This window comes from Brassica napus, chromosome A9, assembly GCF_020379485.1.
Source record: "Brassica napus cultivar Da-Ae chromosome A9, Da-Ae, whole genome shotgun sequence".
In the NCBI taxonomy this organism is placed as follows: domain Eukaryota; kingdom Viridiplantae; phylum Streptophyta; class Magnoliopsida; order Brassicales; family Brassicaceae; genus Brassica; species Brassica napus.
In genome coordinates, this window is record NC_063442.1 from 1 (window position 1) to 26,836 (window position 26,836).

The window sequence follows — 26,836 nt, forward strand, 5'->3', positions numbered from 1 at the left end:
AAAATATGATTTTTTCGGTAAATGCTCTTTATACTAAGCCTATGATCTTTACTGTTCTTTTAAAATTTCTAAACACATCTTACAATTGTATCAATATATTAAACTCTCTTTCATGGTACATGAGCATCGTTTAATTTTTTTTGTCAATTAATTTAGTAAAACTTCATAATACTCCCTCAATTGGTTGAATAATCACTATAAAATCGCTATTCTCTAGAAAAACGGAGACAACAAAGGTTCTAAACGCTTTGGCCTTCATCATATGTTACTGAAGGATGCACCTATGTATTAAAATAAAATTTTAATTTTTTTGAATTTTTCTCAAAATCTATGGGTTAACCCCTACGAAAATATTGAATTTTTCGGTAAATATTCTATATACTGAAGCCTATGCTCTTTACTGTTGTTTTAAAATTTCAAAACGCATTTTACATTTGTATTAAGGTATATTAAACTCTCTTTCATGGTACATGGGTATCGTTTAAATTTATTGACAATTAATTTAATAAAACTTCATAATACTCCCTAAATTGGTTGAATAACCACTATAAAATCGCTATTCTCTAGAAAAACGAAGACAACAAAGGTTCTAAACTCTTTGGCCTTCATCATATGTTACTGAAGGATGCAACTATATATGCATTAAAATAAAATTTTAGTTTTTTTGAATTTTTCTCAAAATCTATGGGTTAACCCCCTACGAAAATATTGAATTTTTCGGTAAATGTTCTATATACTGAAGCCTATGCTCTTTACTGTTGTTTTAAAATTTCAAAACGCATTTTACATTTGTATTAAGGTATATTAAACTCTCTTTCATGGTACATGGGTATCGTTTAAATTTATTGTCAATTAATTTAGTAAAACTTCATAATACTCCCTAAATTGGTTGACTAACCACTATAAAATTGCTATTCTCAAGAAAAACGAACACAACAAAGGTTCCAAACATCTTTGACCTTCATCATATGTTAGTGAAGGATGCAACTATGCATTAAAATAGAATTTTTACTTTTCTTGAATTTTTCTCAAAATCTATGGGTTAACCCCTACAAAAATAATGATTTTTTCGGTAAATGCTCTTTATACTAAGCCTATGATCTTTACAGTTCTTTTAAAATTTCTAAACACATCTTACAACTGTATCAATATATACTAAACTCTCTTTCATGGTACATGAGCATCGTTTAATTTTTTTTGTTAATTAATTTAGTAAAACTTCATAATACTCCCTCAATTGGTTGAATAATCACTATAAAATCGCTATTCTCTAGAAAAACGGAGACAATAAAGGTTCTAAACGCTTTGGCCTTCATCATATGTTACTGAAGGATGCACCTATGCATTAAAATAGAATTTTAATTTTTTTGAATTTTTCTCAAAATCTATGGGTTAACCCCTACGAAAATATTGAATTTTTCGGTAAATATTCTATATACTGAAGCCTATGCTCTTTACTGTTGTTTTAAAATTTCAAAACGCATTTTACATTTGTATTAAGGTATATTAAACTCTCTTTAATGGTACATGGGTATCGTTTAAATTTATTGACAATTAATTTAGTAAAACTTCATAATACTCCCTAAATTGGTTGAATAACCACTATAAAATCGCTATTCTCTAGAAAAACGAAGACAACAAAGGTTCTAAACTCTTTGGCCTTCATCATATGTTACTGAAGAATGCAACTATGCATTAAAATAAAATTTTAGTTTTTTTGAATTTTTCTCAAAATCTATGGGTTAACCCCTACGAAAATATTGAATTTTTCGGTAAATGTTCTATATACTGAAGCCTATGCTCTTTACTGTTGTTTTAAAATTTCAAAACGCATTTTACATTTGTATTAAGGTATATTAAACTCTCTTTCATGGTACATGGGTATCGTTTAAATTTATTGTCAATTAATTTAGTAAAACTTCATAATACTCTCTAAATTGGTTGACTAACCACTATAAAATCGCTATTCTCAAGAAAAATGAACACAACAAAGGTTCCAAACATCTTTGACCTTCATCATATGTTAGTGAAGGATGCAACTATGCATTAAAATAGAATTTTTATTTTTCTTAAATTTTTCTCAAAATCTATGGGTTAACCCCTACAAAAATATTGATTTTTTCGTTAAATGCTCTTTATACTAAGCCTATGATCTTTACTGTTCTTTAAAAATTTCTAAACACATTCTACAATTGTATCAATGTATACTAAACTCTCTTTCATGGTACATGGGCATCGTTTAATTTTTTTTGTCAATTAATTTAGTAAAACTTCATAATACTCCCTCAATTGGTTGAATAATCACTATAAAATCGCTATTCTCTAGAAAAATGGAGACAACAAAGGTTCTAAACTCTTTGGCGTTCATCATATGTTACTGAAGGATGCAACTATGCATTAAAATAGAATTTTAGTTTTTTTGAATTTTTCTCAAAATCTATGGGTTAACCCCTACGAAAATATTGAATTTTTCGGTAAATATTCTATATACTGAAGCCTATGCTCTTTACTGTTGTTTTAAAATTTCAAAACGCATTTTACATTTGTATTAAGGTATATTAAACTCTCTTTCATGGTACATGGGTATCGTTTAAATTTATTGTCAATTAATTTAGTAAAACTTCATAATACTCTCTAAATTGGTTGACTAACCACTATAAAATCGCTATTCTCAAGAAAAACGAACACAACAAAGGTTCCAAACATCTTTGACCTTCATCATATGTTAGTGAAGGATGCAACTATGCATTAAAATAGAATTTTTATTTTTCTTGAATTTTTCTCAAAATCTATGGGTTAACCCCTACAAAAATATTGATTTTTTCGTTAAATGCTCTTTATACTAAGCCTATGATCTTTACTGTTCTTTTAAAATTTCTAAACACATTTTACAATTGTATCAATGTATACTAAACTCTCTTTCATGGTACATGGGCATCGTTTAATTTTTTTTTGTCAATTAATTTAGTAAAACTTCATAATACTCCCTCAATTGGTTGAATAATCACTATAAAATCGCTAATCTCTAGAAAAACAGAGACAGCAAAAGTTCCAAACTTCTTTGGCCTTCATCATATGTTACTGAAGGATGCACCTATGCATTAAAATAGAATTTTAATTTTTTTGAATTTTTCTCAAAATCTATGGGTTAACCCCTACGAAAATATTGAATTTTTCGGTAAATATTCTATATACTGAAGCCTATGCTCTTTACTGTTGTTTTAAAATTTCAAAACGCATTTTACATTTTGTATTAAGGTATATTAAACTCTCTTTCATGGTACATGGGTATCGTTTAAATTTATTGTCAATTAATTTAGTAAAACTTCATAATACTCCCTAAATTGGTTGACTAACCACTATAAAATCGCTATTCTCAAGAAAAACGAACACAACAAAGGTTCCAAACATCTTTGACCTTCATCATATGTTAGTGAAGGATGCAACTATGCATTAAAATAGAATTTTTATTTTTCTTGAATTTTTCTCAAAATCTATGGGTTAACCCCTACAAAATGTTTTCGTTAAATGCTCTTTATACTAAGCCTATGATCTTTACTGTTCTTTTAAAATTTCTAAACACATTTTACAATTGTATCAATGTATACTAAACTCTCTTTCATGGTACATGGGTATCGCTTAAATTTATTGTCAATTAATTTAGTAAAACTTCATAATACTCCCTAAATTGGTTGACTAAGCACTATAAAATCGCTATTATCTAGAAAAACGGAGACAGCAAAAGTTCCAAACCTCTTTGACCTTCATCATATGTTATTGAAGGATGCAACTATGCATTTTTTTGGTAAATGCTCTTTATACTAAGCCTATGATCTTTACTGTTCTTTTAAAATTTCTAAACACATTCTAAATTTGTATCAATGTATACTAAACTCTCTTTCATGATACATGGGCATCGTTTAATTTTTTTTGTCAATTAATTTAGTAAAACTTCATAATATTCCCTCAATTGGTTGAATAATCACTATAAAATCGCTATTCTCTAGAAAAACGGAGACAACAAAGGTTCTAAACTCTTTGGCGTTCATCATATGTTACTGAAGGATGCAACTATGCATTAAAATAGAATTTTAGTTTTTTTTGAATTTTTCTCAAAATCTATGGGTTAACCCCTACGAAAATATTGAATTTTTCGGTAAATGTTCTATATACTGAAGCCTATGCTCTTTACTGTTGTTTTAAAATTTCAAAACGCATTTTACATTTGTATTAAGGTATCTTAAACTCTCTTTCATGGTACATGGGTATCGTTTAAATTTATTGTCAATTAATTTAGTAAAACTTCATAATACTCCCTAAATTGGTTGACTAACCACTATAAAATCGCTATTCTCAAGAAAAACGAACACAACAAAGGTTCCAAACATCTTTGACCTTCATCATATGTTAGTGAAGGATGCAACTATGCATTAAAATAGAATTTTTATTTTTCTTGATTTTTTCTCAAAATCTATGGGTTAACCCCTACAAAAATATTGATTTTTTCGTTAAATGCTCTTTATACTAAGCCTATGATCTTTACTGTTCTTTTAAAATTTCTAAACACATTCTACAATTGTATCAATGTATACTAAACTCTCTTTCATGATACATGGGCATCGTTTAATTTTTTTGTCAATTAATTTAGTAAAACTTCATAATATTCTCTCAATTGGTTGAATAATCACTATAAAATCGCTATTCTCTAGAAAAACGGAGACAACAAAGGTTCTAAACTCTTTGGCGTTCATCATATGTTACTGAAGGATGCAACTATGCATTAAAATAGAATTTTAGTTTTTTTGAATTTTTCTCAAAATCTATGGGTTAACCCCTACGAAAATATTGAATTTTTCGGTAAATGTTCTATATACTGAAGCCTATGCTCTTTACTGTTGTTTTAAAATTTCAAAACGCATTTTACATTTGTATTAAGGTATCTAAACTCTCTTTCATGGTACATGGTATCGTTTAAATTTATTGTCAATTAATTTAGTCAAACTTCATAATACGCCCTAAATTGGTTGACTAACCAATATAAAATCGCTATTCTCTAAAAAAACGAAGACAACAAAGGTTCCAAACATCTTTGACCTTCATCATATGTTAGTAAAGGATGCAACTATGTATTAAAATAGAATTTTTATTTTTTGAATTTTTCTCAAAATCTATGGGTTAACCCCTACGAAATTTTTAATTTTTCGGTAAATGCTCTATATACTGAAACCTATGATCTTTAGTGTTGTTTTAAAATTTATAAACGCATTCTACATTTGTATTAATGTATATTAAACTTTCTTTCATGGTACATGGGCATCATTAAAAAAATTGTCAATTAATTTAGTAAAACCTCCCTAAATTGGTTAACTAACCACTATCAAATCGCTATTCTCTAGAAAAACGAAGACAACAAAGGTTGCAAACATCTTTTACCTTCATCATATGTTAGTGAAGGATGCAACTATGCATTAAAATAGAATTTTCATTTTTTTTGAATTTTTCTCAAAATCTATGGGTTATAACCCCTATGAAAATATTGAATTTTTCGGTAAATGTTCTATATACTAAAACCTATGAACTTTACTGTTGTTTTAAAAATTATAAACACATTCTACATTTGTATCAATGTATATTAAACTCTCTTTCATGGTACATGGGCATCGTTTAAATTTGTTTGTCAATTAATTTAGTAAAACTTCATAATACTCCCTAAATTGGTTGAATAACAACTATAAAATCGCTATTCTCTAGAAAAACGGAGACAACAGAGGTTCTAATCCTCTTTGGCCTTCATCATATGTTATTCAAGGATGCAACTATGCATTAAAAAATAATTTTTTTTTTTTGAATTTTTCTCAAAATCTGTTAACTAACCCCTACGAAATTTTTAATTTTGCGGTAAATGCTCTATATACTGAAGCCTATGATCTTTAGTGTTGTTTTAAATTTCTAGACGCATTCTACATTTGTATTGATGTATATTAAACTCTCTTTCATGGTACATGGGTATCGTTTAAATTTATTGTCAATTAATTTAGTAAAACTTTATAATACTCACTAAATTGGTTAACTAACCACTATAAAATCGCTATTCTCTAGAAAAACGAAGATAACAAAGATTCCAAACGTCTTTGACCTTCATCAGTGAAGAATGCAACTATGCATTATAATAGAATTTTCATTTTTTGAATTTTTCTCAAAATATATGGGTTAACCCCTACGGAAATATTTAATTTTTCGGTAAATGCTCTATATACTGAAGTCTATCCTCTTTAATGTTCTTTTAAAATTTCTAAACATGTTCTACATTTGTATTAATGTATATTAAACTCTCTTTCGTGGTATATAGATGTCGTTTAAATTTTTTGTCAGTTAATTTAGTAAAACCTCCCTAAATTGGTTAACTAACCACTATCAAATCGCTATTCTCTAGAAAAAACGAAGACAACAAAGATTCCAAACGTCTTTGACCTTCATCATATGTTAGTAAAGGATGCGAATATGCATTAAAATAGAATATTCATTTTTTTGAATTAAACTTCATAATACTCAATTGGTTGACTAACCACTATTAAATCGATATTCCCTAGAAAAAGGGAGACAACAAAGGTTCCAAACCTCTTTGACCTTCATAACATGTTAGTGAAGGATGCAACTATGCATTATAATAGAATTTTCATTTTTTTAAATTTTTTTCAAAATCTGTGGGTTAACCCCTACGAAATATTTAATTTTTCAGTAAATGCTCTATATACTGAAGCATATCCTCTTTACTGTTGTTTTAAAATTTCTAAACATGTTCTAAATTTGTATTAATGTATATTAAACTCTCTTTCGTGGTATATGGACATCTTTTAAAAATTTTTCTGTTAATTTAGTAAAACCTCCCTAAATTGGTTAACTAACCACTATAAAATCGCTATTCTCTAGAAAAACAAAGACAACAAATATTCCAAACGTCTTTGACCTTCATCATATGTTAGTAAAGGATGCAAATATGCATTAAAATAGAATTTTCATTTTTTTTGAATTTTTCTCAAAATCTATAGGTTAACCCCTACGGAAATATATAATTGTTTCGGTAAATTCTCTATATACTGAAGCCTATGCTCTTTACTGTTGTTTTAAAATTTCTATACATGTTCTATATTTGTATTAATATATATTAAACTCTTTTTCATGGTACATGGACATCTTTTAAATTTTTTGTCAATTAATTTAGTAAAACTTCATAATACTCCCTAAATTGGTTAACTAACCACTATAAAATCGTTATTCTCTAGAAAAACGGAGACAACAAAGGTTCTAATCCTCTTTGGCCTTCATCATATGTTATTGAAGGATGCAACTATGCATTAAAATATAATTTTCATTTTTTTGAATTTTTTTCAAAATCTATGGGTAACCCTACAAAAATATTGAATTTTTCGGTAAATGTTTTATATACTAAAATCTATGATCTTTACTGTTGTTTTAAAATTTCTAAACAGATTCTACATTTGTATTAATGTATTAAACTCTCTATCATGGTACATGGGCATCATTTAAATTTTTTGTCAATTAATTTAGTAAAACTTCATAATACTCAATTGGTTGACTAACCACTATTAAATCGCTATTCTCTAGAAAATCGGAGACAACAAAGGTTCCAAACCTCTTTGACCTTAATCATATGTAAGTGAAGGATGCAACTATGCATTATAATAAATTTTTATTTTTTTTAATTTTTCTCAAAATCTATGGGTTAACCCCTATGAAAATATTGAATTTTTCGGTAAATGCTCTATAAGCATATCCTCTTTACTGTTGTTTTAAAATTTCTAAACATGTTCTACATTTGTATTAATGTATATTAAACTCTTTTTCGTGGTATATGGACATCGTTTAAATTTTTTGTCAGTTAATTTAGTAAAACTTCATAATACTCCCTAAATTCAATTTGGGCATAAGATTGAAGAATCAATTCGTCAAGAGTTGAGAGATATTCTGGGAATCCAAAACATAGGAGGCATGGGATCCTATTTGGGGTTGCCAGAAAGTCTTGGAGGGTCTAAGGTACAGGTTTTTGGTTTTGTTCAGGAACGTTTGAATAATAGGGTTAATGGATGGACATTCCGATTTTTTACTAAAGGAGGAAAAGAGGTAATTATTAAATCGGTGGTGACGGCTTTGCCCAATCATGTTATGTCTGTTTATCGGTTACCGAAGACTACAGTTCAAAAATTAACAAGCGCAGTTGCTCGGTTTTGGTGGAGCCCAGGAGGAAGTTCTAAAGGTATGCATTGGAAATCATGGGATAAATTATGTGAAACCAAAGATAACGGTGGGTTAGGTTTCAAGGATCTTATGGATTTTAATACGGCAATGCTTGGAAAGCAACTATGGAGACTGATGGAAAAACCAAATACTCTATTCTCAAGAGTCTTCAAAGGACGGTATTACAGGAATGCTTCACCCCTGGAACCGATTCGTTCTTCTTCTCCGTCATATGGCTGGAGGAGTATCATTTCTGCTAGATCTCTGGTTTGTAAAGGACTAATTAAACGGGTGGGAACAGGTTCGTCTATCTCTGTATGGAATGATCCTTGGATCCCAGCCACTCGCCCGAGACCAGCAACCAAAAATTTCCCCAACTTTTATCCGGACCTTACAGTGGATTCCCTCATAAATTCGGAATCTCGCTCATGGAATTTACAGGTAATTAGGACTCTTGTGGATCCTGCGGATGCGAAAATAATTGAAAGTATTCCTTTAAGTAGGAATCAGTTTGAGGATAGGAATGGATGGCATTTTACTAAAACTGGAAAATATTCAGTCCAATCAGGCTATCAAGTGGAACGGATTTATCCGGATAAGGAAAAACCACCAGTTTTTTATGGCCCTACAGTGGATATACTTAAAGCTTTCTGTTGGAAAGTTCGGTGTCCCCCAAAAATAAGGCATTTTTTATGGCAACTTCTCTCAGGATGTATATCGGTAATGAAAAACCTCAAGGCAAGAGGGATAAATGGAGATACATTTTGTGCTCGATGCGGAGAGCCTGAAGAATCAATTAACCATGTATTTTTTGAATGTCCACCGGCACGCCAAGTGTGGGCATTATCCAAGATTCCGTCAGCTCCGAATTTTTTTCCTACTTCTTCATTGTTTGCTAATATGGATCATCTATTTTGGAGAGTCCGGCCAAAGATGGATGATCATCAGTTTGCATGGATTCTATGGTATATTTGGAAAGCTCGAAATAACAAAGTTTTCAGTAATTTGGATATGGATCCGAGGGATACTCTTCAATTAGCTGAAATAGAATCATCACTTTGGGCAGAAGCACAGGTGGGAAATGACCCAACGAGAGGGCTTTCGGTACCGATCAATGTTCCCCTAGTGACACAAGGTCGATGGTGTTTTATGGATGGTTCATGGAAGGATAAGGATACGTTCTCAGGACAAGGCTGGTATAGTACTTTACCAGGGTTTGATGGGCTGCTAGGGGCAAGGAATGTAAGGGCATGTCTTTCACCCCTTCATTCGGAGATAGAGGCGTTGATTTGGGCAATGGAATGTATGAAGAATTTAAGACAGTTTCAGGTAACGTTTGCAACGGATTGTTCTCAATTGGTGAAGATGGTTTCGGAACCAGAAGAATGGCCAGCATTCGAAAGCTATTTGGAGGACATAAAGCTTCTCAAAGGAAGTTTCCTCAACTCTGATATAGTTCATGTACCTCGGACAGCGAATCTTCGGGCAGATAGTCTAGCACGCAGTGCTAGGAAACAATCGTCCTTTGTCGTTCACATGGATGCGGAGTTACCGATTTGGTTTACAGAGTCATCATGAGTCTGTAAATTCTTTGTTGTCAAAAAAAAAAAAAAAAAAAAAAAAACTCCCTAAATTGGTTATCTAACTATTATAAAATCGCTATTCTCTAGAAAAACGAAGACAGCAAAGATTCCAAACCTCTTTGGCCTTCATCATATGTTAGTAAAGGATGCAACTATGCATTAAAATAGAATTTTCATTTTTTTGAATTTTTCTCAAAATCTATGGGTCCCTTACAAAATATTTAATTTTCGGTAAATGCTCTATATGCTGAAGCCTATGATCTTTAGTGTTGTTTTAAAATTTCTAAATGCATTCTACATTTATATTAATGTATATTAAACTGTCTTTCATTGTACATGAGCATCGTTTAATTTTTTTGTCAATTAATTTAGTAAAACTTCATAATACTCAAGTTTGGATTGAAGATGTTCTTTGGAGGAGTTCCTAATAGATACGGTTAAAGCCTTCTATCGGCGATAGATATTGTCATCAACGATGTTAATCGAAGATGGTGTTGGAAAAGCCACAGTTTTTCCAAAGGTTTTCTCAGTTGAAGCCATGTGGTTCATCTACACAGTGGGAATTCATTGTAATGCTAATCTTATGAATAGGCCTTTAAATAGGCTTTATATCACACTATTCATATGCCCTTTGGGCAGTAATGAAAAACAAAAAAAAAGGGTGTGGGCTAGAGAATCAAGTGAACGATGGAGACAGATACATCTTTAGGATCCGATCGTTATTCCTCCTGGATTTAGACTGAAAGAAGCTCAAGAATTTTTAGATAATAGGTAACAATGTAGAGGTTTGAGTTCGCCCTAATTTCAAACTCTCCCAGGCACTATTACCGAGGAGCCGTCAGCCTCCATTTTCCTCGACGCCGGTGAGGCCCCTTGCCGCCGGCGTCGGGTCCTCTGCTCCGTCCAGTGCTCGTCACCCTCTTCTGCTTGTTCCTTATCGTGTTCTGCTCTGCTCCGTCTTCGGAGTTTTCATTTCAGTGTTTTGACCACCAGACCCGTCGTTTGGGGGTCTTCTCACTTCGCCATCATGCCTGTCAGCTTCAACCATCTTCGAATCTCTAGATCTATGTCTCGTCGACATGGTCTTCCACCAGCTCCGCCGTCTCTTCCGCATCAAGTTGGTCGTGATACTTTTTCACCCTGTGTAGCTGGGACTCCACCGTGCTGCAGGGTTTCAGTTCCGATAGCACACTTCTTGCTAAAGACGAGCTCTCCCGGACCAATCTCACCAGATCCAGCTCGACAAACACATGTTTTAACGGTCCTCTTCTCTGGGATTCCGAGGAGACCCGACGTACCGCTCTTCCACTGTGTCTTGCTGAAGAACCCGTTTACTCCGGAGGTCCCGCCTCACCACGCTCTGAAATGCACCGTCTTCCCTTTGGCGGCGGCAGATCCATCTCCGGCGTGTGTCTCCTCTCACTTCCGTCATACCCACTCAAGCGGTTGTCTAGGGTTGGGCTGAGAGTGTCTTTTAGTTGGGCCTGCACTACAAAGTCTACAATATTTGCTAGCCCACAAACCAGCCACCCAAACCTGAAACCTACGGTATTATTTTTAATTCCAAATGCGGTATTGGTATTGGCTTTTTTGATAAGGATTTCTGGTGGATTCATCGGGACCTTTAACTTGCCTATAATGGTATATCATCTTTTTAAGAAGATATTATCTGTGGACTCATTGAGACGGGATTTATTCCGTTCTTTCTTTTCTCTGGAGGAGAGTACTTTTCTACCATACATTCTTCTTGTGAAAGAAGATGTTTCCTCGGCGTTGCTGAGCATTGGTTTCAATTTTACCACCGGTTTGTTATCTTGCGTAGCGGTCTGTATGGGGCCAGAAGATGCAACCACCAAGATTACTATGTGTTATCTTGAAGGTGAGGGTTGGCCTTCAACGTCACATTATGTGACTAAGTTTCAGCTGTCCGATTTTGTCGGAAATGCTCTATCGACGCATTCAAGCTTTGTCTTGAATTCGCAGTCATCTTTCTTTGAAGACCTATATTTCTTAATTTGGTTTGTTATTGTAGTTTATGCTTTTGATTTAAGAGGATGGATAATTCCCTCTTATGTTTGTATTGAAGAAAGTTAGATGAATGAAAGTTGTGTTCAAAAAAAAAAAAAGGTAACAATGTAGAGCTATGGGGCTCAGGTTCTACAATGAACCTCTGAGGATGACAACGTCAGTGTGAGACAACAACTCTGGAAGCTGGCTGATCACACACAAGAGAGATGGAACAATTTGCTGCCAGTATAATAGACCAGCAGGTTGGTTGGAACAGAAGGTTAATAAGGTGGAACGTTGGTGTGCCTGTGTTGACCTGTTGTTCTGTTTATATAAACTCAGTAGAAGATAATGCAGAGAGCAAGTTGAAGTGTCTGGAGTAGTTTGAATTGATAATTGATGCGTAAGAAAAACTGAAGGAGGGAAGGTGTAAAGTAAACAATTCTCCAATAGAGAATTAGCGTGGCGGAATTAGCAGACGTTGGGATCATACGTACGTGAAATTATGATCATTTTTTGGTCCGTAGGATTTTTTTTTTAAAATGGACGTGGTTGTGTTGACTTCGTATTATAAATGTCGAAAGAGTTGTAAGTTGTTTTTAGCAAACAAAAAAAAAGGTTATAAGTGGTTATAACATTACGTACATCTTTTGTCGAATTTCTGACCAATGGATGGGTCGCTTTTAAATTCACACACTCGGTATGACGTCGATAAATTTTCATTTTTCTGTTAATTTGATTACCCATAGTTGGAATAAAATAAAGAAATAAATAATAACACCAAAAAGAAGAAAAGAATTGCCCTCTATAAAAATATAGGTTACACCGCCCTCATAAAACCTTCTTCAGCTTCCTAGATTCCTCGTGTGCTAGTGTGATTGAGAGCTGAGAGAAGCAAAAAGAAACTCGAAAGATCCTCACTGCCTTCCGATTCAACACATGAAGTCTGAATTCCAATACCACGAGGTTCTCTCTTTTCTCATCACTCCCAGATCCAGAGAGTAATTAATATTTGTAAATGAGTGTGAAAGCATAATGATTTGAGTCTCCATATCATGTTTTCTTAAAACAGGATTACATAAAAAACTCCAGGGGTGTTGAGCTGTTTGCTTGTAGATGGATCCCATCTTCTTCTCCCAAAGCTCTTGTTTTTCTCTGCCATGGTAAATTTATTTTTTTATATAAGAATAGAAAGAACTTCTGGTGAGTTAAAAAAACGAATTTGGTGATTTGTGCAGGTTACGGAATGGAGTGTAGCGACTCCATGAGAGGTACTTGGTTTATCTTCTTCACCACCACATGCATGCATTATATGATGTGTGTAGTGTCTGTGTGTTGAGTTAGGCATTTTGAAATATTCGAAGAAAACCAGGTGTTTAATGATTTGCTCCTTGCAAATCTTTCATTTATTTTTTTGGGGATTCATAAAATTAACATATTTTGTTTCCACTTTTGACTGAATACCAGTATTAAAAAAATTTGCTGGATTTACATCTAATTTATGCATTCATCCAAAAACATGCCAATCAAACAATTTTTGAATTTTCTGACCTGTGTACCATATCATTTGAGGTAAGATTTGAGATGTTTAACTATAAGCTTATCATGCTGGGACATTTTTGTTTAGCTTTCACTGTGGACCCTATTATCATTTATAGTTTATGTGTGATAATAATATTTCTTGATAGATGGAGGGATTGTGTTAGTATCAGTGGGTCAACAAGTCTTTGGGTGGTTGGTTGGTTTGGGTTGGAGAACTACCCTAGACCATTTTGGTTACTCAATTGTATTTAATTTCTGACCATTCCTTGGTCAGAGAGTAACCGATATGAATTGAATAGTCGCTTTTTATTTTTAATTCTTTGTATCCTTATGTGTTGCATGAACTATAAAGTATAAAGACCATCCATCTACGACTTAGTGGTTGATAAACTTGATTCTACTAGGTAGGAGTTTGAAACTAATTACCTAAAATTGACCCAACACATTGTGTACGGTTTTAGAATGCGGAGTCAGACTGGCTTCAGCAGGATACGCGGTTTTTGGTATGGACTATGAAGGTCATGGTCGGTCCATGGGAGCTCGTTGCTACATCAAGAAGTTTGAAAACATTGTAAATGATTGCTACGAGTATTACACCTCTATTTGTGGTATGGCATTATTTACATATTACAACACGGTCCATCCATCTCTTCTTAATTAATTTTCATGCGACTCCAGCGCAAGAGGAGTACATGGAGAAAGGCAGATTCTTGTATGGAGAATCCATGGGAGGTGCAGTCACTTTACTGCTTCACAAGAAAGATCCTTCCTTTTGGAACGGCGCCATTCTTGTCGCTCCTATGTGCAAGATATCAGAGAAGGTGAAGCCACATCCGGTGGTGATCAATCTGTTAACTAGAGTCGAAGAGATGATACCTAAATGGAAAATAGTTCCAACAAAGAATGTGATTAATGCTGCTTTCAAGGACCTTGCCAAGCGAGAAGAGGTCTCAATATATATATATTTATTTATTTATAGTCAGTATAAATAACCTCTCACCATGTAGAGATTGGCTCTAGACAGATAGATAGTTTTGGTGGTAAAATGCAGGTAAAGAAGAACAAGCTGATATATCAAGACAAGCCTAGGCTTAAGACAGCACTTGAAATGCTTAGGACAAGCATGAACCTCGAAGACAGTCTGGATGAGGTTCACTTTTGATTAGTTTATTTGAAAGCAAACTGACTTAATATAGACGTATTAATTTCTTAGGTCTCATCTGACCCCTAACAAAAATTACTTGAGCAAGAAGACACGTCAAAGATTTGGTTATTTTTTGGCAGATAACAATGCCGTTTTTTGTGTTACACGGAGAAGCAGATATAGTGACGGATCCAGAGATAAGCAAAGCCTTGTACGAGAAAGCTAGCTCAAGAGACAAGACTCTCAAGTTGTATCCTGGGATGTGGCATGCTCTGACGTCAGGTGAGCCTGACTGCAACGTGGATCTTGTTTTTGCTGACATCACCAATTGGCTTGACCGTCGAACAGCTGACCCGGCATCTCTCACTGTCACTCCTGTACGAACTACTGCCACTGCTAGTGTGGAGAGGGATATTGTTACAAGTAACGGTAAAAGGAGAGCTAAACGTCGTAGCTACTTGAATCTCCTATGTGGTTTGAACGGTGGACGTTTGGTTCCTCGATCTGGTGGTGCTATGTAATGTAAATGTAATAATTTCAAAAAACAGAGGAGAAGATACTGTTGTTACTCAGTCTATTTATCTGGAATAAGAGTTGAGTTATTAAAGATGGGTTTCAAGGTTAGAAAAATGTATATATGGCCTCGATTAGGAGGGGTATATATTCACTTGTAACCATCATCGTGCGAAAGACATGTGATTGTCTAGTAGCGGTTGATATATCTTGTGTGGGAGAAGAACTAAAGAAGGCCTTTGACAGACACTGCAACATGCATGGTTCTTGAAAACGTTAGTTAACCCACCTTTCTCCTCAACTCAGTTTGCTTGTAGTTCAGTAACTTTCAGATTTCATTAAAAAAATAACAAATGTTGAAAAATCGGGTGTGAGGTACGATCTCCACAACACACGGCAGTAGCAAAACGGCAATAAACACAAATAACAAAAAAAAAAGGAAATGGTAAAACAAAAATGAAGATCCTGTCCCTACGACCGACCTGAGTTGTGAGTTGTTTTTATATAGGTGCTCAGACCTTGGCTAATTGCTTTTATTCTGTTGATGAAGAAGAAGTGGTGGTGATGGTCTCCTGCTTTTGGTCGCCAAAGACACGCTGACGGAAATCTTGGACCATAAGAGGGAGCCCTTGGCGGAGAGCGACCTTTGGTTCCCAACCAAGAAGCTCTTTGGCCTTTGTGATGTCTGGTTTCCTCTTGTGTTTGGTCTAAACTCTATCTTTGCGTTCGGGTCTATCGTCTCTTGCACCACCTTAGCGAGCTCGAGCACGGTGAATTCACCAGGGTTACCGAGGTTAAATGGGCCAACAAGTTCTCCTTCCATCAACCTCATCAGACCCTCCACCTAAATCGCATTCAAGTTCACAATGCTAAATAAACAACAAGCCAGAGACAAATAAGAAAATTCTATATATATATATATATATATATATATATATATATATATTTTCAACTCAAGAAAACAAGTGTACAATAACGAACTAAAGCCACATTTTTCTGTTATTTTTGATATTTAATGTGCAATCCATCCTATCCTCAAAGTTAATGTGACATTATTATATAGTATAGTATAAAGTAAGATAAAGGAGGGTATACCAGATCAGAGACAAACTGGAAGCTCCTGGTCTGCTTGCCATCGCCATAAACAGTCAATGGCTCTTTTCTTAATGCCTGCACCAAATCCATTTACTTAAATCATCATCTTTCGATTAATCTCATTGGATGTAATCTACTATTCATGCTTATGCCAAAAAGCATTAAAAGTGTTAAAATGTAAAAAAGAAAAGCGTGTTGTTTGTTACCTGGGCAAGGACGACACGACCGTCATCGATACACATAAGTATTGAAGATCCGAGCTATCATAACCTCAACATTAGCGCCTCTGTGGTAATCCATAGCCAACGTCTCCGCCGTACGCTTCCCTTCGTCGAAGTTAGGGTTGCCGAAATGGTGCATCACGTTCTCTTTACTCCCCGTGAAGAAGTTGTCCACGACGATCACATTGTCTCCTCTCGCCATCAACCTGTCCACCAGGTGTGACCCCCCACCACCCGAAGACCTTTGCGTTTCAGACCCAGAGGGATCTTCCGATCCCATCCCACGGCCGCTCATGTACTCTATTCTACTCTGCGCCAACGAGGAGGAAGGAGAGAAAAGGGTGAAGCCTAAGGTGGCGATTGCAATGCCGACGAGCACGAAGACGAGTCTCTGTTCCCTCAGCATGTAACGGATAGGATTCATTGGCTTCTGCTTCCTGTCGCCGATATGTCAGCTCCCACGCCATCTTCTTCTTCGTAGGATAATTTATGGGAGGGAGAGTCTTTGATTACGGAGTCGAACTCGCCGCTGACTCAGTCCACTTTTCTTTATTTAAATTATTACACCCCCGCGTCTCTACTTTTTTTTTTAATTTACGCTTAATGCCCCCTTTCATTTTTTATTCTTTTTTTGGGTCAAATGTTTCTTCTAAACCGGCCATCCACTTTGTTTCCATCTGATGGTTTCCCTTTGAACAATTTGTTATTGAATTCAGACGTTCAAAACCAATAACAAAAAACCGGCCATCCATTATTATCTGCGTCCATTTCTTCACCAATTACAACTAAATAATTAGTTTTAAATTTAAATGATTTTTATGTATAATGATTGCTTCTATCTTTGTGTTTTTGCTTCCCTTTTGTTGCAGCAAAGTTGTTAGTCAGTATGGCTTTGTTATCGTCTTTGTAAACTATTCCTCCAATGGAGACTAGTTATCTATAAAATCTTGTTTGATCAAAAAAAAAAATTAAATGATTTTTTTATTTTTTTTTTGTTATGTATTTACTACTTGTCGTTAACCAATTAATTTATTGTTCATCATAAACCCCTAAAATTAAATACAACCTGTTTTTTTTTGGCAATTAATGACATTTTCTTTACATTTTAATTTTTGTACACATCATAACCTTTGTATTAAAGACATAAAGAAACACAAATACGAATTCCACATGACAAACAATGAAAATAGAGTTGTAGACACAAGTATGAAATCATATGACCAAACATTGAGATTTGGTGTCGGTAAAATGGAAAATGAGATGCGAATTGCGAAATATCAAAATTAACCAAGGTTGGCTGAATGCTGATTCCAACACAAAGCATAGTACTAATGCTTAAATCATAATTTTTTGAAATATTTTATGGTATAAGAATAATCATAACCAAGATAGCATAACCAAATTCGGGCAAATTTGATTATGATTACATTCCACGAATAAAATGTACACTTCCAATTTTCACGACTTTATAAACCGACAGGACTCATTCAGTATATAGGACATGTACCGCTCAAACCGCAGTCACCATTCAGAACTTAAATGTGACTATGACATATGGCAAAATGGCTATAAGATGTTTGAATATTTCGGTTTGACTGATCAATCATACATCTGTGTATAAAAAACAAAATTCGATAAATAGAGAAAGAGGAGACCAGAAAAACGGAGTAAATACTATGAAATCATTAATCCATGATAATTTGCTTAAATGTAGTATAATTCATCGTGTGTAATAATAATATGTTGTTATCACAATAATAAGCGCATAGCGTATTCATTCAAAAAAAAAAAAAAGATAAAGCCCATAGCGTAGACTACAAGCCATCATAAGCAAGCTTGCTCAGTATCGCCAGAGCGTTGCTGCATAACTGCATACACCTTGTCGCTCTCCTCCGAATCATTCTCACCGTCGACGATCTAATCGACGTCTCCTCAAACCCATCTAGACACGTGTCCTCATCCGTGAGTGCAGAGCTTAACCACGTGGCGAGATCGCTCATCTGCTGCTGAAACTCGTCGGCGTCCAGTTTCCGGAGAAGGGCGAGTGACTTGTAGAGATTGCCAAGGGAGTCCACGAATAGCTCTCGACAATCCGATAACGCGACTCTCTCGCGTTTCCCAACCGCCGAACTCCGCGTTTTCAGCAAGAGTCTTAGGATCTGTTTCGTGTCCGTTATGGTCACCGCGACGCTAGCTCGGGCCCACTTGCTCGAGTTGTTTTTAGCGACGATTGCAAACGGCCATAGCGTTCGAAAGCATAGCTGTTGGTTTTGCGTTACGCTGCACGCGTTTTTAATGTACCTGCTGTATCGCGTCACCCTACACGCGTTTGTATCGTCTGTGTGGTTGCGCCCGGAGGCATACGACGGGTTTGAGTTTAGTGCCAGAAGAAGAGAGAGAAGAGCAAACGTGATAAAAGAATTCATGTGGTTAGAAGAAATATATTATTATAGATTGAAAGAGGAGAGAGAGATCTAGCCAGGGACTATATATATACAGGAAGGGGCGGATGATGGGATTATTACGTAACTTTTAACCTTTATTAATTAAGATACAAGGACGTGAACTTGAAGTTTTAAAGCATATGGGGAAAGTCCTTTTGTAGTTCTTATAGTAATCACTATAACGATTAAGCATTATATGATTTAAAGTCTACCAGCCATATCTGGGTTTAGGTATATATGATGCAGTTTTCCATTTCTTTTACCATTTAAAGTATAGACTACCACAAGAGAAAGGTGGATGTAGTTTTCAATTTCGTATATGATGTAGTTTTCAATTTCGTATATGATGTAGTTTTCAATTTCGTTTACCATTTACCATACGTAGATTTAAGTTTAAAAAATATTTTGCTTTCTAGATTATAAAACTAATGGATTAATGAATGATTAATGAACGAACACAAATAGTCATTTTCTAAATTTTTGAGGGTTGCAGGGCAAGCAAGAGAAAGGTGAGAAGCTATAATGAAAGTTAAAAAGACTATGAAAAAAGTCAGTTGGACGCCGACAGATTGGTAACTCTTTAAGCTTAGTTCTTTGATCCCCTAATCATTTGATGTGTTTGTGAATTATTGAATTGATTATAGTTTTCCTTGAAGCAAGAGGGAAATTTTAGTTAAAAAAAAAAAAAAAAATCTAATAGACCATTTTTGAAGTGGAATTAGTTTCGCAATTATAACTTGTAGTATATAATCATCAAATTATTGAATACCCCAAAAAAAGACCGGTTACAAGATCGTTATCTAAACCGGTAGGATGACATTTAATATTGTGATGTGTGTTGGCATTGAAAATGAACGAGAGCCCAAATTCACTACCTAACCACATTTTGGTAATGATGATGATATCGTGAGGGTAATGTTCGAATAAGGCACCCAAACATGCATAATATCAGATAGAATAGAAGAGTGCATCCAACAATTAGCCCTCAACCAACGACCCATTCAGCTCCAAACCAGACTGCCATTCTTTCATATCAGAGTTTTTGATAAGTTATTTAAGCTTTATAACAAGTTTTTTCTTTGTAATAGAGAAAGATACCCACATCATTACTAAACGGGAATAATATAGTTTAGGAATACTGAAAAGTACACTGATGATAAAAAGAGTACATGTAATAAACAATCACACACAAATATTGTCTTGAATCATTTCACATCAAGGTAAACATTATTTGATTTGACTAGGCGGAGAGACTTTATTTTGGCTGTTGGGTGATCATCAGAGCTTGATCTTAGGCTTCTTGACGATCATCACCGAGCAATGCGCATGATGGGCACAGTAGTCGCTCACGCTCCCGATAACCGCCCTGTCCCAAACAGACAAGTGATTGATCATTGTCAAGTTCACCAAGGAGTACTACCATATTTTTAAAAGATGAATTAATTTTCTTACCTCTTGATTGCTCCATGACCATGGCTTCCCACAACAAGAAGAGAAGCATGGTGTTTATCCACAACCTCGCACAGGATATTCCTTGCATCGCCTTCGAAAACTTCCATCGTCGCGTCATGAACCTACACATCAAACCTAGAATAATTAATTGAGAAGAAGGTAGTTTGCGCCTAGCTCGCTAGGGAGCTAAATAAAAGATAAGATAATAGTTGTTAAGAAAAAGAAAACTAGTGTGTCTAGCTAGCTTGATGCTTTTGATTGATTCACACAACCTAAACCTCATATAACAATACACGATGAATAAATAACGAAGTAACACACATGTATTAATTTCCAATTATATAGTCTTCTAAAATAATCTCATCATCCGTACCGATTTGCTCTCACAGATTCCTTTGGCCTTTTCGACAACCTTAGCAGCGGTATGCTTCAAATCTGCATCAACATGAGGCACAACCTCCACAATTCCTAAAAACCAAAAACATCACAAGTTATCTCCCTAAAACAGAACCCTATTAGCTATAAGAAGAAGAAGAAGAAGAAGAAGAGTGTGTCTAGTCTAGTCCATCAAAGATCAAAGAGCTTACGTACCGGGACCAGCGAAACCAACGGCGGAGACGGCGTTAGGTTTGGCGTGGATGATCAAGAGCTTGAACGGAAAATTGGGAGCGTAGGGAGCGAAGAAGCGATCGAGCGTCCACTCCAAAGCGTAGGTGCTCTGCTCGCTTTCGTCCACACCGACGACCATCAGCGGTTTCTCCTCTACGGTAGCCATGACTCTCAACGCCCTTTTGCTTGAGCTTACAGAAGAAGAAGAAGATTCCAAAATGATCTAGCAGAGCTTAGCTTTCACCTTAATTATACCCCAAGAGAAAGAGTTTGTGTACACGTGAAAGAGGAATGCGATACTTTTGATGGTCCTCTTTACTTTATCCCCTCTTTTATTTAGTAAATTTTTCGAATAGTATTTGCTGCTGCTGCTTGCTCCACCGAATAATATTTTCTACTTTCTTTACCATAATACCACACCTCTTGTTGTTGTTATTGTTGTATCATAAAAAGAAAAAGAGCCCAAATGATATTAAGATTTTTGTATATCATTTTCTTTGTCTTGGTAATGATGTTAACCCTTAAACGTTAAATTCAGACACAATTCAGTTTTAAAAACGTTGAGTTCCTAGCAAATTTAGTGGCATGCAGTTTTTTATGTTTTTCCTTGATTTTATTTGAAGTATAATAAAACAACAGCGTTTATGTAAAATGTATGACTGCCTAATGACGCACAATAAATAAACTCGGTAGCTCTTTAAATTATGCATATTTATTCGATTATAATCGGGTTTTAAACTGAACTGGATTCATCAGAAACATAACTTCTTAAAAAAAAAAAAAAAAAAAGCTACTAGGAGGAAGACAAGTTGCTCTGCGATCGCGTGATGCCTTGGGAGCCAAGAAATGTGGTGTTGCCCTTGAGGAAAGCAGAGTACCAATGAGCAGAGAGTTTGGGAGATCTGTTGCGATGAGGATCGCTGAAATTCACAGAGTACAATCCAAAACTAAACTTGTATCCGCTTAGCAACTCATACAAATCCATAAACGACCACACGAAGTAACCTCTCGTGTCTGATCCATTCCTGCACGTAGTAGTAGTAGTAGTCTCTTGTTACACCCCATTATTACAGAGACAAGAAGAGATAAGAGAAGTTCCAGAAAGGAAGATTGTAGTTACTACCTAACGGCTTTGAGCACAGCGCCAATATACGCATCTAAAAACTCAATCCTTGGCGTGTCCTTCTTTTGTAGCTGCAAATCTTGCTTCATCGGTTTACCTATTCGTTTTGCATAGGCAATAGGCAATAGGATTCAGAAAAAAAAAAAGAAAACAAGAGATAGAGAAAAGGAAAGAAAGAGACCATTCTCAAGAATGTAGACAGGAGGATTGCCATAGCTCTGCTTTATATACTCCAGGACCACTTCCATAGCCCATGGAGCAACTTCATACTGGAAATATGGAACGAGAATGTTAGAGAGGGAGGGAGAAACAGCATTCTGTATTTGTTTTTCATCATTGAAATTCTTACCTCGAAAGCTGAGAAGTTACCAGAGTCTGTCCATCCCGAGCAGTAAAACAAAAGAGGAGATGATTAGCCCAAAAAACAAAAGAGCAAAGAGTTTGTTTTGGTTGTTCAAAAAGATTGGGGGTTATAATTCCTACATGTCAAAGACGCGCCTATGTCTGTAAAAAAAGCAGAGTCCCCTGGAAGAGAAGGTTGGGATTGGGCGTTTGAGATAGAAGCAGCAAGATAGTGAATGACTCCTACAAAGTCAGAGGAGCCTTTGACTTGTTCTGATTCTTCCTTTGTGAAAACTGGCAGTCTTGTTCCTACTATTCTTTTCATTCCCTCTGGATAGTCTCCATATGTAAGAGGCCCCAGCATCCTGATGGATTTATAATAATTAGATTTTGTATGTATAAACCCTCCTTGTAACCTTTTTGTGCCCTGACTCACCACCCGAAGAAGAAATCTTTGAATCTTTGGATTGCCATTTCATCATCCTTGGAGTTTGTACTAGGTCTAAATCCTATTGCAAATATGCTAAATCCTACAGAACCTCCTTGTGTATTCTGCGCCATTTTTGTCGTCAACCTCACACATTAATCAAGAGAGGGGTTTATAAAATGTAGAAAGCAAAGTAGTATTACCTTGTACTTTTGTTTGTATAGCCTTGAAGCAGAGGCGTGGGCAAGAAGCAAGTTATGGGCTACGATATATGGTTCAGTCGATGAGTTGCCTGACAAGCAGGTAGAACAACGACCAGGCGGTGTATTCCCACCGTCGTAACCTCCTACAGTGAATATATTAGCCTCGTTTATTGTGGTCCAGAATTTTACTTGTTTCCCAAACTCTCTGAAGCAAACATCTGCATAAGCTGTAAAGTCTTTTCTGCGGAAATATAAAAAAAAAGCAACTGTTGGTAGTTTTCAGGTCATTTTTTCTTCTTCTAGAATTATGTAAAATAAACGAAGGTAGGTAAAGGCCAGTTTGATTAGCCTTTACATAATTCTGCGGTTGAGCCATCCTCCATATTCATCCTCGAGTTGCTGAGGATGATCGTAATGGTACAGTGTAACATGTGGTTCAATTCCTGTAGTAGTTAGGTTACACAAAATTCATAGTTAATAATAGGAGTTACAAGGACACTCTATAACACACTGGGCAGAAAAATAGGTTTTAAGTGGATAAATGAAGATGGGTCTTACCATGGGATACAAGTTCAAGGATGAAATTCTTGTAGAACTGTAAACCCTTTGGGTTAACAGAACCTCTTCCATCTGATAATGAGATAAGAGCTCATGAACTTCATTGGTCTCTTCCAGTAGAAAAATAAAACAAATAAAAAAATGTGGGGTAGCACTTTAAAAGAAGACACTAACTGGGTATAAGCCTAGACCAAGAGATGGAGAATCTGAATGCCTCTAAGCCAGTTTCAACCATCAGCTGCACATCTTCCTGCAGAGTGAGCATGAAATCTGATCGTATATTATGTGACAAAACAAAAGCCAAACCTATATAATAAACACACTCTCTTTATCTTAAGAGTCTAGTCTGCTTGGTGATGAATAAGAGAGAGAGGGGGGGGGACCTTGTACTTGTGATACCCATCACAAGCTTTGTCTCCATTCTCCATGTTACCTACCAAGTTGAATAACATTTTAAATTTATTTTATTTTTTCTATTTTACGAAGAGTACATCCAAAAAGAGAAATTTCCAAAATTGATGGTAGAGTCAAGAAACACGAATAATTATGGTGAATACGTAGTGTTAGTGTATATAACTTGCAAGATTGATGATGTTTAGAGTGTAAGAGCGAGCAACGGTTGAGCTAGAGTCCAAAGATATGAAAAGAGAAAGAAAGAGTTACGAGAGTGAACGTAAGTGTCCCAGACGCTAGGCTTTTTCCCGTCTTCGTCATAAGCTCCTTCCCACTTTGTAGAGACCAAACAAACATTGCTTCTTCAGTTGAGAGATTGATGGAGAAGAACGAAGAAAATAGTATTCCTTACCTGATAAGCAGAAGTTCCAGATCCAAAAGCGAAGTCATGAGGGAAATCGTCCCTGGTGTAATTAGCAACGCACCCGCATCTAACAGAGAGAGTCACGAAAATGGTAAGTACATACAGTTTCCTCCTATCCATTTCTCTCTCTCTCTCTTTGGCGCTCCTCCATAACTCGTGGAAACCCATAAAAGTAGACGGCAACAACCTTTCACACACATCCCACCTACCCGCGAGTTAAGTTTGTGTGACCAAGGATTAACACAAGTGTCTCTTCTGTATCCAGTTCCTTTTCTCTGTATCTACTTCCAATAGTCATTTATTATTATTGTTTTTATTTATTTTTTGCCGGCCAATCATATCAATTAGACCAAGTTCTAATTTGTCACAAAGAGTTGTTCCGAATAAAATATTTGTCTGACCATGTCTGATCTAGATGGAAAAATACAATGCCTCTAGTCCTTCCATATGGTTTACAATGAGTTAGATTAAAACTTCCCATTATCATTGTGCAATTTCCGAGTGAGGAAATAACAAATTGTATCTGGAGAAGCAAGAAAGGCGGTACAAAATCTTAGCTTATCAAAATGTTCACTTGTCTTTGGTCTATTGGGAGTGTCACTTTGTCTTATAGTTGAAGCCCATAGAAAAGCCCAAATTATTAGTCGGTATCTGCCCCATTTTTTAAATTTGTGAACCGGTGTCTGTCTTCTTCGCTTGCTCCCACGACTGCGAAAATACATATTAATATTAATTAATTAAGCTGGTAAATAAAGCATCGTAAGAGCATGAGCATTGGTGAACCCCTCTTTGGGGTTCACAAGATTTTTTTAATATTTTTTTGTGGGTCCATGAATAGTTAAGAACCTCTAATTGATTTTTTCTGCATTGGTGAACCTGAAGACGGAGTTCAAAACAATAAAATAATAATATTTTTTTTTTTAAATATTCAAATTATCCAGAAAACAAGAATAAAATATTTAAATTATTATTAAATTTTTGAAAACTATTTATTCAATACATTAAAAGAGTAGATTACATAAATTGAGAAATAGAAAAACAAACGAAGTTTATTCATCTTCATCACCAAACTTTTGCCAAATATTTTCCATTAAATCAGCTTTCAAACGAGCATGCTTCTCTTGATCTCGAATTTCTCTGCGCATGCCTAACATATCACCGGCATGAATACTTTCTCTGGTTGTCACCTTTGAACTTCTGCTTGACTCTCCTGATTCGAACTCAGAAGTATTTATTTGAGCGTATCCGTGTCGTTCGTTCTCTACAATCATATTGTGCAATATGACACAAGTTCTCATTATCTTTCCTATCTTTTCCTTGTCCCATTGTAGAGCTGGGTTTTTAACAATTGCAAACCTCGACTGCAATACTCCAAAAGCCCGTTCGACATCTTTTCTGGCGGATTCTTGCTTTTCTGCAAATTTCTCGGCTTTAAGACCTTGAGGAAGTGGGATGGATTGGATAAATGTTGACCAGTTTGGATAAATTCCGTCAGTAAGATAGTAGGCCATACGATAAGTGTGGTTGTTGACCTTGAACTTAACTTTAGGTGCTCGACCATGTAAGATGTCATCAAAAACAGGTGACCGATCAAGAACATTGATATCGTTGAGTGTACCTGGTAAGCCGAAAAATGCGTGCCATATCCAAAGATCTTGTGATGCCACGGCTTCTAAGACAATTGTCGGCTTTCCTGAGCCCCGTGTGAACTGACCTTTCCAAGCCGTTGGGCAGTTTTTCCACTCCCAATGCATACAGTCGATGCTGCCTATCATTCCCGGAAACCCGCGTACCTCTCCAACATCGAGTAATCGTTGAAGATCCTCGGCTGTAGGGCTTCGTAGATATTCTTCTCCAAACAATTGTATTATTGCATCAGTGAAATTTGCCAAACATAAACGTGCTGTACTGTCACCAAGTCGGAGATATTCATCATATGTATCTCCCGATTGACCATATGCCAACATACGTATAGCTGCCGTACACTTTTGAAGTGGAGAAAGCCCGTTCCTTCCGCAAGCACTTCGTCTTTGCTGAAAGTATGGAACTTCATTACTTATACGTTCGACAATGCGAAGGAACAATGGCTTGTTCATTCGAAAACGCCTCCTAAACATTTCTGGTGGGTATGTAGGATTATCATTAAAATAATCGTTCCACAGCTGATTGTGTCCTTGTTCCCGATCTCTTTCGATATAAGCTCGTCTCTTCGGCTTGTTGGGGTGAGCATGAATCACTGAGTCGATGTAATTATCAACAACTTGGTCGACCATTTCTTCTAAAGCTTCATCAACTTCATCACTCGATGAGGAAGACATTGGTGGGTTATTTTTTTCCTAAAAAACAAAAGGAGATTTGTAACTTAAATTTAATAAATTGTACATAATTCTATAATTCTATTAATTTTTTCAAGGTCTATTATATCAATTTTTTTCATTAATCTCTCTTATTTTTCCACTTGATTTCATTTTGTATCTAAATCTATTGGGTTTTCAATTTT

The 26,836-nt window shown here is 35.5% G+C and overlaps 5 protein-coding genes and 1 pseudogene across 7 annotated transcripts; 1 reads left to right on the forward strand and 5 right to left on the reverse strand.

The window, feature by feature from the left end:
- Positions 1-12,563: 12,563 nt before the first annotated feature.
- LOC125578005 (caffeoylshikimate esterase-like) lies at positions 12,564-15,139 on the forward strand. Its single transcript, XM_048740251.1, has 7 exons — positions 12,564-12,812; positions 12,919-13,009; positions 13,085-13,117; positions 13,850-13,996; positions 14,067-14,335; positions 14,440-14,538; positions 14,673-15,139. Exons 1-7 carry the CDS (start codon positions 12,786-12,788, stop codon positions 15,051-15,053), a joined length of 1,047 nt encoding a protein of 348 aa, XP_048596208.1. The 5' UTR covers positions 12,564-12,785; the 3' UTR covers positions 15,054-15,139.
- A 260-nt stretch (positions 15,140-15,399) lies between these two features.
- LOC125578006 lies at positions 15,400-17,743 on the reverse strand (annotated as a pseudogene).
- A 236-nt stretch (positions 17,744-17,979) lies between these two features.
- On the reverse strand, positions 17,980-19,187 carry LOC106392321 (pectinesterase inhibitor 6-like). Its single transcript, XM_013833137.3, has one exon. It carries the CDS (start codon positions 18,785-18,787, stop codon positions 18,176-18,178), a length of 612 nt encoding a protein of 203 aa, XP_013688591.3. The 5' UTR covers positions 18,788-19,187; the 3' UTR covers positions 17,980-18,175.
- Positions 19,188-19,911: 724 nt separating this feature from the next.
- LOC111199126 (universal stress protein PHOS34-like) lies at positions 19,912-21,246 on the reverse strand. Its single transcript, XM_022688530.2, has 4 exons — positions 20,849-21,246; positions 20,631-20,725; positions 20,258-20,379; positions 19,912-20,171 (listed from the first exon to the last, which is right to left on the reverse strand). Exons 1-4 carry the CDS (start codon positions 21,030-21,032, stop codon positions 20,084-20,086), a joined length of 489 nt encoding a protein of 162 aa, XP_022544251.1. The 5' UTR covers positions 21,033-21,246; the 3' UTR covers positions 19,912-20,083.
- A 297-nt stretch (positions 21,247-21,543) lies between these two features.
- On the reverse strand, positions 21,544-24,581 carry LOC111199090 (beta-glucosidase 3). 3 transcript variants are annotated; one of them, XM_022688527.2, is made up of 13 exons: positions 24,325-24,498; positions 24,183-24,246; positions 23,903-23,952; positions 23,694-23,769; positions 23,520-23,591; positions 23,317-23,404; positions 22,962-23,202; positions 22,768-22,883; positions 22,473-22,696; positions 22,339-22,364; positions 22,171-22,258; positions 21,990-22,086; positions 21,544-21,891 (listed from the first exon to the last, which is right to left on the reverse strand). In XM_022688527.2, the coding sequence occupies exons 1-13, from the start codon at positions 24,454-24,456 to the stop codon at positions 21,660-21,662; spliced, it is 1,506 nt and encodes a 501-aa protein (XP_022544248.2). In that variant the 5' UTR covers positions 24,457-24,498; the 3' UTR covers positions 21,544-21,659. The 3 variants fall into 3 exon arrangements, with proteins under 3 accessions (XP_022544248.2, XP_022544249.2, XP_022544250.1); XM_022688528.2 differs by lacking the exon at positions 23,903-23,952 and having other exon boundaries at positions 24,325-24,581; XM_022688529.2 differs by lacking the exons at positions 23,520-23,591; positions 23,694-23,769; positions 23,903-23,952; positions 24,183-24,246; positions 24,325-24,498 and having other exon boundaries at positions 22,962-23,197; positions 23,317-23,392.
- A 418-nt stretch (positions 24,582-24,999) lies between these two features.
- On the reverse strand, positions 25,000-26,654 carry LOC125577953. The gene is made up of 3 exons (XM_048740165.1): positions 26,051-26,654; positions 25,524-25,597; positions 25,000-25,044 (listed from the first exon to the last, which is right to left on the reverse strand). Exons 1-3 carry the CDS (start codon positions 26,652-26,654, stop codon positions 25,000-25,002), a joined length of 723 nt encoding a protein of 240 aa, XP_048596122.1.
- Between the last annotated feature and the right edge of the window lie 182 nt (positions 26,655-26,836).

Excerpts from the sequence above, each read along its gene's own strand:
- LOC111199126 (XM_022688530.2), bottom strand. The coding sequence starts at position 21,032 with ATGGCTACCGTAGAGGAGAAACCGCTGATGGTCGTCGGTGTGGACGAA. Across the intron at positions 20,380-20,630 it reads GAATCTGTGAGAGCAAATCG|GTTCATGACGCGACGATGGA; the intron begins GTACGGATGATG and ends TTTGATGTGTAG. Across the intron at positions 20,172-20,257 it reads GGTCATGGAGCAATCAAGAG|GGCGGTTATCGGGAGCGTGA; the intron begins GTAAGAAAATTA and ends TGTTTGGGACAG.
- LOC111199090 (XM_022688527.2), bottom strand. The coding sequence starts at position 24,456 with ATGGATAGGAGGAAACTGTATGTACTTACCATTTTCGTGACTCTCTCT. Across the intron at positions 23,770-23,902 it reads ATGGGTATCACAAGTACAAG|GAAGATGTGCAGCTGATGGT; the intron begins GTCCCCCCCCCT and ends CTCACTCTGCAG. Across the intron at positions 21,892-21,989 it reads GCTGTGCTCAAAGCCGTTAG|GAATGGATCAGACACGAGAG; the intron begins GTAGTAACTACA and ends TACTACGTGCAG.
- LOC125577953 (XM_048740165.1), bottom strand. The coding sequence starts at position 26,654 with ATGTCTTCCTCATCGAGTGATGAAGTTGATGAAGCTTTAGAAGAAATG. Across the intron at positions 25,598-26,050 it reads CTGCCCAACGGCTTGGAAAG|AGAACGAACGACACGGATAC; the intron begins GTCAGTTCACAC and ends ATATGATTGTAG. Across the intron at positions 25,045-25,523 it reads AGTCAAGCAGAAGTTCAAAG|TCGTGGGAGCAAGCGAAGAA; the intron begins GTGACAACCAGA and ends GTATTTTCGCAG.
- LOC125578005 (XM_048740251.1), top strand. The coding sequence starts at position 12,786 with ATGAAGTCTGAATTCCAATACCACGAG. Across the intron at positions 13,010-13,084 it reads TCTTGTTTTTCTCTGCCATG|GTTACGGAATGGAGTGTAGC; the intron begins GTAAATTTATTT and ends TGATTTGTGCAG. Across the intron at positions 13,997-14,066 it reads GTATTACACCTCTATTTGTG|CGCAAGAGGAGTACATGGAG; the intron begins GTATGGCATTAT and ends ATGCGACTCCAG.
- LOC106392321 (XM_013833137.3), bottom strand. The coding sequence starts at position 18,787 with ATGAATTCTTTTATCACGTTTGCTCTTCTCTCTCTTCTTCTGGCACTA.